General features: G+C 41.2%; 1 protein-coding gene across 1 annotated transcript in view; it reads left to right on the top strand.

Moving 5' to 3' along the window:
- Grip163 (gamma-tubulin complex component 6) overlaps positions 1–12,667 on the top strand; it is a 249,957-nt gene that overhangs the window by 56,291 nt on the left and 180,999 nt on the right. Inside the window, exon 7 of the mRNA XM_067155466.2 lies at positions 7,850–8,026. Coding sequence (XP_067011567.2) covers positions 7,850–8,026 — 177 coding nt within the window. The remainder of the gene's footprint in view (positions 1–7,849; positions 8,027–12,667) is intronic.

The following is a 12,667-nucleotide window of genomic DNA, read 5'->3' as shown; positions in this document are numbered from 1 at the left end:
TCCTCGATTTGCAACTAGCGTTGTGGCCTCATTTAGTTTTATGCCTCTTATCTTCAAATCGTTAGAAACCGAGTCTAACCATCATCGTCTTGGTCTACCTCTACTTCTCTTACCCTCCATAGCAGGGTCCATTATTCTCCTAGGTAACCTATCCTCCTCCATTCGCCTCACATGACCCCACCACCGAAGCCAGTTTATGCATACAGCTTCATCCGTCAAGTTCATTCCTAAATTAGCCTTTATCTCCTCATTCAGAGTACCCTCCTGCCATTGTTCCCACCTGTTTGTACCAGCAATCATTCTTGCTACTTTCATGTCTGTTACTTCTAATTTATGAATAAGATATCCTGAGTCCACCCAGCTTTCGCTCCCGTAAAGCAAAGTCGGTCTGAAAACAGACCGATGTAAAGATAGTTTCGTCTGGGGGCTGACTTCCTTGTTACACAATACTGTTGATCGCAACTGCGAGCTCACTGCATTAGCTTTACGACACCTTGATTCAATCTCACTTACCATATTACCATCCTGGGAGAACACACAACCTAAATACTTGAAATTATCGACCTGTTCTAGCTTTGTATCACCAATCTGGCATTCAATTCTGTTGAATTTCTTACCTACTGACATCATTTTTAGTCTTCGAGAGGCTAATTTTCATACCATACTCATTGCACCTATTTTCAAGTTCCAAGATATTAGACTGCAGGCTTTCGGCACAATCTGCCATTAAGACCAAGTCGTCAGCATAGGCCAGACTGCTTACTACATTTCCACCTAACTGAATCCCTCCCTGCCATTTCAGCAGATAATCCATGTAAACTACGAACAGCTAAGGTGAAAGATTACAGCCTTGTCTAACTCCTGTAAGTACCCTGAACCAAGAACTCATTCTACCATCAGTTCTCACTGAAGCCCAATTGTCAACATAAATGCCTTTGATTGATTTTAATAATCTACCTTTAATTCCATAGTCCCCCAGTATGGCGAACATCTTTTCCCTCGGTACTCTGTCATATGCTTTCTCTGGATCTACGAAACATAAACACAACTGCCTATTCCTCTCGTAGCATTTTTCAATTACCTGGCGCATACTGAAAATCTGATCCTGACAGCCTCTCTGTGGTCTGAAACCACACTGGTTTTCATCCAACTTCCTCTCAACGACTGATCACACCCTCCCTTCCAAGATGCCAGTGAATACTTTGCCTGGTATACTAATCAAGGAGATACCTCGATAGTTGTTGCAATCCTTCCTGTTCCCTTGCTTATAGATAGGTCTGCTTTTGTCTAATCTGACAGTACCTTACCGGCACTCCATGCTAATTTTACTACTCTATGAAGCCATTTCATCCCTGCCTTCCCACTATACTTCACCATTTCAGGTCTAATTTCATCTATTCCTGTTGCCTTATGACAAAGGAGTTTGTTTACCATCCTTTCCACTTCCTCAAGCATAATTTCACCAACATCATTTTCCTCCTCCCCATGAGCTTGGCTGTTCGCAACACCACCAGGATGATTTCCTTTAACATTTGAGATGATGTTCAAAATATTCCCTCCACCTCTCCAGTGATTCTCTTGGATCTATTATGAGTTCACCTGAATTACTCAAAACACTGTTCATTTCCTTTTTCCCTTCCTTCCTAAGATTCTTTATTACTGTCCAGAAAGGTTTCCCTGCTGCTTCAATCAATCAATACTGATCTGCATTTGGGGCAGTCTCCCACGTAGCAGATTCCCTATCTGTTGCTTTCCTAGCCTTTCCCTAAATGATTTCAAAGGAATTGGAAATTTATTGAATGTCTCCCTTGGTAAGTTATTCCAATTCCTAACTCCCCTTCCTATAAATAAATATTTGCCCCAGTTTGTCCTCTTGAATTCCAACTTTATCTTCATATTGTGTTCTTTCCTACTTTTATAAACGCCACTCAAACTTATTCGTCTACTAATGTCATTCCCCGCCATCTCTCCGCTGACAGCTCGGAACATACCACTTAGTCGAGCAACTCTTCTTCTTTCTCTCAATTCTTCCCAACCCAAACTTTGCAACATTTTTGTAACGCTACTCTTTTGTCGGAAATCGCCCAGAACAAATCGAGCTGCTTTTGTTTGGATTTTTTCCAGTTCTTGAATCAGGTAATCCTGACGAGGGTCCCATACACTGGAACCATACTCTAGTTGGGGTCTTACCAGAGACTTATATGCCCTCTCCTTTACATCCTTACTACAACCCCTAAACACCCTCATAACCATGTGCCGAGATCTGTACACTTTATTTACAATCCCATTTATTTGATTACCCCAATGAAGCTCTTTCTTTCATTATATTAACACCTAGATACTTACAATGATCCCCAACAGGAACTTTCACCGTATCAACGGAGTAATTAAAACTGAGCAGGACTTTTTCTATTTGCGAAACTCACAACCTGACTTTTAACCCCGTTTATCAACATACCATTGCCTGCTGTCCATCTCACAACATTATCGAGGTCAAGTTGCAGTTGCTCAGAATCTTGTAAATTATTTATTACTCTATACAGAATAACATCATCCGCAAAAAGCCTTACCTCCGATTCCACTCCTGTACTCATATCATTTATATATATAAGAAAACATAAAGGTCCAATAATACTGCCTGGAGGTTTCCCCTCTTAATTATTACAGGGTCAGATAAAGCTTCACCTACTCTAATTCTCTGAGATCTATTTTCTAGAAATATAGCAACCCATTCAGTCACTCTTTTGTCTCGTCCAATTGCACTCATTTTTGCCAGTAGTCTCCCATGATCCACCCTATCAAATGCTTTAGACAGGTCAGTCGCGATACAGTCCATTTGACCTCCAGAATCCATGATATCTGCTATATCTTGCTGGAATCCTACAAGTTGAGCTTCAGTGGAATAACCTTTTCTAAAACCGAACTGCCTTCTATCGAACCAGTTATTAATTTCACAAACATGTCTAATATAATCAGAAAGAATGCCTTCCCAAAGCTTACATACAACGCATGTCAAACTTCTGGCCTGTAATTTTCAGCTTTATGTCTATCACCCTTTCCTTTATACACAGGGGCTACAATAGCAACTCTCCATTCATGTGGTATAGCTCCTCCGACCAATGTAAATGGTGGAGTGGAAATTACGACTGATTGGTTCGATTCCACAAGGTGTGAGTGAGCATCTGGTTGTGGTGATGTCATAGCGTGACGTCATATGGCCTTGGCAAGCCCAGAGAGGCTCCATGACAGGCGCAAACGGTCTAGCACAGGGTTCAACTTGCACGGGGACTGGAGGGTTCTAGTTCTAACCATGAGCTGCTTTGAGCGGATGTTTTCTATCTCAAGGGGCTCTAAATTTTGAACTGTTTAACCGGGAAATATATTTACAACAGAACACTTTAAGCGGGATAAATATACATATATCTTAATGCAACCGATCAAGGGATCAAGAATATCACACTTCTTAGGCGGGAAAACTTCTTATGCGGGAACTTCTTAACCGAGTTTCATTGTATTTATTATTTATTAGGACTGTAGTTGCCTTTATTGGCTATTATTACTATGATATTGTTATTGTTTATTTTGGTTCTTAAAACTTGAGTCTGTTTCAAAAGGGTGGTATTACTATTATTAGCTATTTCTTTAATGAGGTGGGTAGTTTCTTTTTTACTTCGTATCTAACGTCGTCTTGTTTTTCTAAGGGAATTTGTTTGTCTGTGTTCGAATCAATCTCCGCGACTGTGTTGTTATATCATCGACTTTGTTTGGGTTAGGCCAATTATACTTTAGGCCTTTGTTGAACAGACACATGTCACTATCTGAAAATATGGTGTCGGAAAGATTGATTGTGGTTGGGGTGTTGTTCAAGGAGAGGGTGGGTGTCTTTGTGTTTATATTCTGGTCAGATGATTTAAATTTGGCTTCCTTAAGACGTGCTAACTTATGGTCCAAAGATTTTTGTTTGTCTAGTATAATCTGTAATTTATAACTAGTGTGTCTTATATAGGAATTCCATCAGAGAGGTGATATTGTGAGATGGGTCAATTGCACATGATAAAGTTGCAAGTTTTAAAAACAATTTTTTTCTTATATAGCATTTTGATTTCATTTCTGAGCCCGATATTATTGACCTCATTTTGAGTGTCGTTTGACTTGTGCTTTGGAATGTTTTTTGTGATTTTGATGTCTTTTGAGATTTTGCTGATTTTGCTTTTGAGGTTCTGATACTCATTCTTATTCATAATAGCCTGGTTGACCTTGATGTTACAAGTTATAAGATTCATGGTGAAATCCATATTGAAAGTAATTTATATAAAATAGTATAAAATTTTTCTTCCGCCTATTCAATACAATCATAAAATTAAGTTTTAATCCTCATTAAAATATGAAATGGTACATGTTTCGCACCTTTTAAAGGGTATCTTCACCATAAGACCTATCTGTGTCGGTGCGACATGGAGAAACTAGCAAAAAAAAAAAAAAAAAAATGTTAGAAACATTTAAGAATTTCACTTAATATGTAGGTGTTGTGTAAGGAACTAGATTAGATACGAGAAGAATCAACATTATGATGGCCAAGGCCATAGTCAAATATAAGATATGACTTAATTAAGCTAAATGGTACGAAATGACAGTGATGAATAATGCTCCAAGTTAAAATATTTTATAAGACTTAATGAGGAAATACATTCCAAGATAATGAAGTTTTGGCGTAATATTTAATCATGTACTACGTTCTTGTTTTGGTTCTTATTTCGATGGAATTTATATAAGTTCCAATGTTTTAGCTTGCAACTTGTAGAAATAGAAGTTACTTTTTGTCGCAGTTCTAGTTAAAAACTGATTCGAACTTTAAAATTAGTGACATGAATTTGTTGTGGTGTCATGGGGCCATCTTCTTATGTTGTACCCTATTACTGTGTTGTTGGTGTGCCTTGTGGTTGTGGTGACATTCTGACGTTAGCTTGTTGCAGGATGCTAAAAGGTTTGTTTTTTCCACCTATTCAATACATATAAATTTTATAAATTAGGAATTTATTATTGATTCCACTTGAGACATGTTTCGCCCTTCATTGAGGGCATCATCAGTCAAAATATCACCTCAAGGTAAAAAATCAGGTAACTGGTTAGTAGTTGACATGTACAAATTAATACATATTATTAATACAATTACAAAAATTAAGTATGGGAAATAGTTGTACAAAAGTGATGGTTGAACATATAGGTTTATAGATGAAAAGTCAGCACCAATGCCTAAAATTAACATAGTAGAGTTCGGCAGTGGTGCTCTGGAGAAACAGTTGACGCAATCATAGGAAAATAAAAAGTTAAAAAATATTTACATTATAACAATTAAGGGAGAAAAGGTGTAGTGTTCGGCGTCAATGTTTGTAACCAAAAATTAATGTCAAAGGTTGGTAACTATACAGTATTTACATTGTTCAGTTGAACAGTTGAGATAAAGTTTTAAAAATATTTACATTATAACATTCAGCGTAAATGTTTGTAATAAAAACTAATGTCAATGGTTGGTAACTATATAGTAATTACATTATCTAATTGAATAGTTGAGAATTTACAATTATATACATAATTACACAAGAGCAGCTGGTGCGCAAGGATAAAAAAATTTTGTACCAAGTGCGTCCTGATGTTTTAGAGGTTGGAAGAAGGAATTAGCATTGACATTTCAGAAATATGTAGAGCAGTTTATTTTAGTTAAAATCACCGGGGGTAGGGAAATATTTCATAGCCAAATGAGGTTTTATAGGCATCAAGCTGAAAGTTTTCCAGTTGCAGCGCCGAGATCGGTACGGAGACTGGTCAGTGTGGATGGAGATTCATGGGTATTCCGTGCGTTTGAACGGCAACAATGGTGACAGTTATTAGTGGGTAATTGCTAATTAGGAAAATGTTGCGGGTTGAAACTTTCGCTTATTCTTTTAGTTGACTTCTGTAGCATCGAATGTGATGTGAAGACATCGGTGTGAAATGCCGGTGAGACAAATTGATATTGTTCCGTGGAATAAAGTATGGCGGACTTCGGGATGAAGTTATTGTTCTTTACTGGTCTGGTGAGATAGAATAGAGTTGCTTGTGTTGTGAACTGCTGTGGAGAGATTAGAATGTATACGGCAACTGCAGAGTCAGAGCGTTAAAGCTGGGGTGAGGCATCTTCTCATTCTGACTGCGAAGAGGAGCCGTAGTGGCACGCCATATTTGTGCCGATGTGCGCTGGGTTCCGGCTTGTTGTTGAAAGTTGTATTGTATGAAGTGGAAGTAATCTGTTGTGTCGCTGAGAGGTAATTGTTGATGAGTATTGGTGGGCTATGAAGGAGGCTCAGTCGGTAATACGCACATAACGTTAGCTTGTTGGTCGAAAAGGGGGAATCAGGCTGTGGTGCAAGTTGTAAATTTCACGCTGTCAGATGTATGTAAACTTTTAGCTCCGCTGGAATGTGACCTTGTTTTGTGAAAGCTTTTTAGAGTACTGGCGGTCGCCGATGTCGTGCTTTTCGTAGGAGGTGATATGGCTGATAATGCCCTTTAAAAGGGGCGAAACATGTACCATTTCATATTTTGAGGATTGAACCTTGAATGTATGATTGATTGTATTGAGTAGGTGGAAGGAAAAGAAATTTTATACTATTTTATGTGAATTAATTACCGTTCACGTACGGAAGCACCCGCCGAAGTTGCGGCTTGAATAGAGGGTTCCATAGAGGGAAGAAATTACAGACGACTATCAAGACGCAAATATTAGATGACACGAGATGTGATTTCTACTATGAACTGGAAAGGAAAGCAGAGAAATGTGAAGTGGAGAGCTGCTAACAACCATGCTCATGGCTGATGACTAGAGAGAAGTGAATTGTGTAACAAGGAACCTAAATTAGGCCTTTTGTACTTACGCTTAGTGGTTTGCAGGACATTGTTATAGAGACAGTTTACAAATGATGAAAAATTAGTTTACTAAGCGGATGCTAATGCACAAATGAAACGTTTGCAAATCGCCCAGATGCAAGACATTCCGACGATAACTTTAAACATAATTGTAAGCGACATGTATGTACACATCTCTAAAAATGTTTCTCCTTGAAATTTTGTTGTGTTGGTGTTCTTGAAATGTATTATTTCATTAATTATAATTGTAAATACTTGTTTCTTTGTTTTCATCGTAATTATGTTTATGTTCAAACCTAAGCTTAAATGTAACAGCATAATGTTTTTTTTTTTGTTTTTTAGCACGTTGCCTCTTTAGGACTTTTTTTTTTTCGGTCTCCACAAAAATGTCCTAACCTGTTTTGGCTGTACATTGCCTGAAAAATACGGAATTCAAAGGTGAACTGCAGAGTGGATTAGACCATATCTTGTACATTTCAGGTTAACATATCAAAAAATTTCCAAGTGAAGATTTCTCTTCATGTTAAGCTTTGGGCTAATCCCATGTCTACCGGGCGAGTTGGCCGTGCGCGTAGAGGCGCGCGGCTGTGAGCTTGCATCCGGAAGATAGTAGGTTCGAATCCCACTATCGGCAGCCCTGAAGATGGTTTTCTGTGGTTTCCCATTTTCACACCAGGCAAATGCTGGGGCTGTACCTTAATTAAGGCCACGGCCGCTTCCTTCCAACTCCTAGGCCTTTCCTATCCCATCGTCGCCATAAGACCTATCTGTGTCGGTGCGACGTAAAGCCCCTAGCAAAAAAAAAAAAAATCCCATGTCTACCAGTAGAAATTAGAGATGCTGCAAATTTGATAAGCGGAATGAAAACATCTTATCAGACCGATAAGTTCAGCTGAAGGAGAATATTATGTAGGTTGAACTAAACCACTGAATAATTTTGTTTCAGGAGAGGGATGCATTCGAGATGATGCCTGGAACGTGTGTTGAAGGTATTACTCCAGAAGCCTTCAAAGCATACATGCAGGATTTTCTCACGTGTGGCACCTATTTCCGCCGCCTCCGTGTCCTTGTGACGCCAAATTCTGAAAACTTCCGCCTTCCGTGCGATGGACTGATCTTCCAGGTAATATTTTTAGAAGACATAGCAGAAAGCTACTGATGTGTATCAGGTAGCTACACTGAAAGGCCCAAACCTGCCATTAAAAGACATGAGCTCTTTCTAACGGTTATAAATCATAAGAGTACACATTGTGCTATATCTTCAGTCTTGTGCAAAGTAATCGGGTTTCTTGCTGTTCACAAAAGTGCTTGCTCTTAGATTGTTTTCATTGATTGAATAGTGATTGCTGTGTGTACTGATGGTATATGGAGAGGTGCGACATACCATGTAAGAACTGCAGTGGTCATTGTTGGCAAGTAGACGCTTTATGAGATGAGGGGGAGTGTGGGGGACAGAAAGAGAGTGGAAGAAATGAGCCAGGTGCTTCCCTTGACCTGAGTACCGGTACCAGTACGGAATCTCTAAGGGCGAGAGGGTGAGAAGTAGGTGGTAAATGTTTCGAGGACTTTAACTGCAAAACATTGATCAAACATCGGTTGACGGTGCCTGGTGGGAATGGGGACAGGAAGATCTATGTCTAGTGTGTTTCTAATCAAGTCAATGTAGAAGGCTGGGGGCAGAATCAGCACTGAAGCTGATATAAGTTGTATGGAGTATGACTTGTTGGTGATGCTACTAAGTGTATGCAAACGGCAGGTCTTACAGCGGCTCTGTTCGCAGGTGAAAGGAGGTGGAAGTTGGTGTGGCTCATAGTGAGCGAGAATGTTTTTGAGGTTATGTTGGCACGTGAAAATAACTGCGGGGCTTTTTACAAGAAGAAACTGGGTGTGACTTGAGGAGACAAGATAGAATGCTTGTTTTAAAATGTGAGAGAGCAGCTGTGAATTGAGGTGGGATAGGAATGTAGACGAGTTTTAATTGAGTGAATTAGGATAAGTACAAGGCTTAGGTAGGATAGCACGAGGAATGTAGTGGACTGTAGGTATAGGACACGAGGTAGGTAGCCGGTTCATATCACTGGATTCCTGTGGAATTATTAACAAGATATATTTACACACTTAAATACACTATGCAAGAACACGCGCTACACATATTCAACTTTACATAAACTCCAAGTGTGCTAGTTACATTGACTACTAAGTCATCGTCCTCACTACGCGACAGCCTGTCCGTCTCCGCTTCATCACACACACGAGTCTCGTCCCCGGAAGTGGCAGTAGTCTACCGCATCCTGGTGGCAATACAAATAGCACTGTCCATGTGACCTCTGGCGAGGGCTTGCAAAATTAGGGCTAAATAGAGTGGAAGCAAAACAGGCAAATTTGAGTCTGTTAAAACCAAAGATGCCACCCACCAAAAAAGGGTTAAACACTTTTTTCACACACAAACACAAAAGGAACAATTATGAATAAAACTACAGTACAAACACACAATGTTCAGATATAGTCTCCTTGAGAAGTGGGAAGTGGACAAAGTTTTGAAATGGGCCTTTTAAACACTCCAGAAGAAGTACGGATAGTGGCGACGCGTACTAGTCCATCAGCACCAGGGTAGACCTGATCAATTACCGCAAGCTTCCAACACAGTGGGGGAGTGTTGTCTTCCCTGACAATTACTAATGTGCCAGGTTGCACATTATTGTTTGATAGTGTCCATTTACTCCGCTGCTGCAGATGGGAGAGGTAGTCTGTTGACCACGCCTTCCAGAATCCTTGGAGCTGCCGTTGTAGTTGCTGCCATCTAGACAGTACATTGAGGCATACATTACTCAGATCTGGTTCGGGAAGGGTAGTGATAGGTCTTCCAATAAGAAAGTGACCGGGAGTGATAGCAACTAGATCGTCGGGATCATCGGATAGGGGGACTAGAGGCCTAGAGTTAAGACATGCTTCGATTTGTGCTGTGAGTGTTGCCAGTTCTTCAAAGGTAAGGAATGCCGTTCCCATCACTCGTCGAAGATGATGCTTGAATGATTTGACACCAGCCTCCCAAATGCCTCCACCAAAGTGTGGAGCCTGAGGCGGAATGAAGTGCCACTGAATGCCTTCAGTGCTAGCGAAGGTTGAGATCTCTCGTTGATGATGTTCTTCGTCGAACAATCTCTGCAGTTCCCGAAGTTCGTTGTCGGCGCCTACAAAGTTTCTGCCATTGTCCGAATATATGTGCGCAGGTCTCCCTCGTCGTGAGATGAAAAGTTTGAGAGCAGCAAGGAAGGCCTGGGTAGTCATGTTGCTAACGATTTCCAAGTGAATAGCCCTAGTAGCCAAACATACAAAAACTGCTACATAACATTTCAGCTTTGCACTGTTTTTACGAGAGCCTGATTTTATATACAATGGGCCAGCGTAGTCAGTCCCGCAATGTAGGAATGGATTGGCAGGTGACACTCTGTAGCTTGGCAACTGACCCATTATTTGCTGGGCATTTTTTGTCTTGAGCTTATGGCAGATAAGACAATGGTGTATGATTTTCCGAATGGTATTCCTTCCGTTTGTTATCCAGTATTGCTGTCGAAGAGAAGAAAGTAGCAATTGACACCCAGCGTGTAACATTCGTCGATGTTCGTTCTCGATAATCAATTTAGTTAGTTGTGACTTGGAGGTAAGATTATTTGATGCTGTTGGTTGAAAGGGAGCTCCGATTGTTGTAATCTGCCCCCAACTCGAAGAAGTCCTTGCTTGCAGAGAAATGGATTAAGGGATATAAGCTTGCTCTTCTTACTAATCGCCTTTGTAGTCCGAAGGGCATCAATCTCTGTGGTGCTGATGCTTGGCCACTCTTGATACATGCATATAGTCCACAACGTAACTCTTGAAGGTCTAATTCGCCAGTCTTCCTTTCCGTAGGACGAAGTTTGGCATTGGCAGCAAATCTGAGGCAGTATGCTGTCACCCTCTGCAGTTGTGCAAGCTTAGAGAATCGCTTCATGAACTCATCTTCAGGTTGAAGCGCTAAGAGACTGACCACTGGCTTCCGCTGTTGTGGGATGTCCTGAGTCTCCGCAGAAGGGATTGAATCAGGCCATGACAGAGTATCCTCCACAAGCCACGGTGGTCCATTCCACCCGAGTGATTTAGCGATAAGGATGTCTGGGGTGAGTCCTCGTGAAATCAGATCTGCAGGCTTATCTCCTGAAGCAACGTGCTTCCAGTGTGCAATTGATGTGCTGTCTTGAATCTCTGCAACTCTGTTGGCAATGAAAGTTTTCCACCGTGTAGGCGATGCTGCAATCCATGAAAGAACTATAGTCGAATATGTCCATAAATGGATGCTGCTAATAGACAAATTTAAGATTGATGTCACCTTCTTGAGAAGACGAGCTAGAAGCAATGCTCCACATAACTCTAGACGAGGAAGGGAGACCTTTTTCAATGGGGCAACCTTTGACTTAGCGCACAGTAGCCTTGTGATACACTCACCCTGTTGATTTTCCGATCTTATATAAATGCAGCATCCATAACCCTTCTCAGATGCATCTGAAAATCCATGCAATTGAATGTTAATGACAATGCCTTCCGCCAACACTAGTCTGTCGATTCAAATTCGACTAACAAGAGGAAACTGATTTTGCAGTTGCTCCCAGAAATGAAGTCGTTCTGTCCGTAGCTTCTCATCCCAACCTAAGCGCAGTTGCCAGAGTTGCTGCAGGAAATATTTGCAGGAGATGATCAATGGACCCATCAGTCCCAACGGATCGTATATTGATGCTATGACTGCAAGTACCTTTCTTTTTGTAACAGGTCCATTGACATCAGTACACCCAGTACCATTCACAATCTGCAGCTGATCAGTGGCAGGATGCCACAAGAGTCCTAACGTTTTGACATTATTGCCGTTATCAAGTTGAAGGGGCAACTGAGCTTCTCTGTATTCCGGAGGAACAGCTTCGAGTAGTCGTGGATGATTGGAACACAACTTTCGAAGTTGGAAACCTCCCCTTTGAAGGAGATCGATGAGTTGTTCTTGCATTCGTAGAGATTCCTCAAGGGTTTCTGCCCCAGACATGCAGTTGTCCACATAGAAATCTCTCTGGAGAATTTCTGCTGCCTTGGGTAGACTGATAGACTCCTCAATAGCGAGCTGGTGAAGGCACCTAGTAGCGAGAAAGGGTGCTGAAGCTGTTCCGTACGTGACTGTTTTTAGCTGGTAATGTCTTATAGGTTCTTCCGGCGATCGGCGCCATACAATTCTCTGAAGGTTGCAGTCACGACTATCAACATTTACTTGACGATACATCTGGCGAATGTCGGCTGTAAAGCACACTTGGTGAGTGCGGAATCTTGTAATGATGGACCAGATATCTCGCTGGATAGTCGGGCCAATTCGGAGGATGTTGTTGAGTGATTTCCCAGTTGCAGTGGTGGCAGAAGCGTCAAATACAACCCTCGCCTTCGTAGTAGAGCTTGCCTCTTTAAGAACTGGGTGATGGGGCATGTAGTAGCTATGTTCATTAAGTTGCGACATGTCGATGGCCTCCATATGTCCCAGAGCTTCGTATTCCTCTAAGAAGTTCACGTATTCTTTCTCGAGTTGGGTGTTCCTCTTCAGTCGTCTCTCAAGATGATGAAGCCGTGACCTAGCCATTGTGAGCGAGTCACCAAGTTCTGTTGAATCCTCACAAAGAGGAAGCTGTACAGTGAATCTTCCCTCAGCATCTCGCCTGGTGTTGGCAGTAAAATGTTTCTCACACTCCAGGTCGTCCTT

This window comes from Anabrus simplex, chromosome 11 (genome assembly GCF_040414725.1).
Source record: "Anabrus simplex isolate iqAnaSimp1 chromosome 11, ASM4041472v1, whole genome shotgun sequence".
In the NCBI taxonomy this organism is placed as follows: domain Eukaryota; kingdom Metazoa; phylum Arthropoda; class Insecta; order Orthoptera; family Tettigoniidae; genus Anabrus; species Anabrus simplex.
This window is presented reverse-complemented; position numbering and strand designations above follow the sequence as displayed.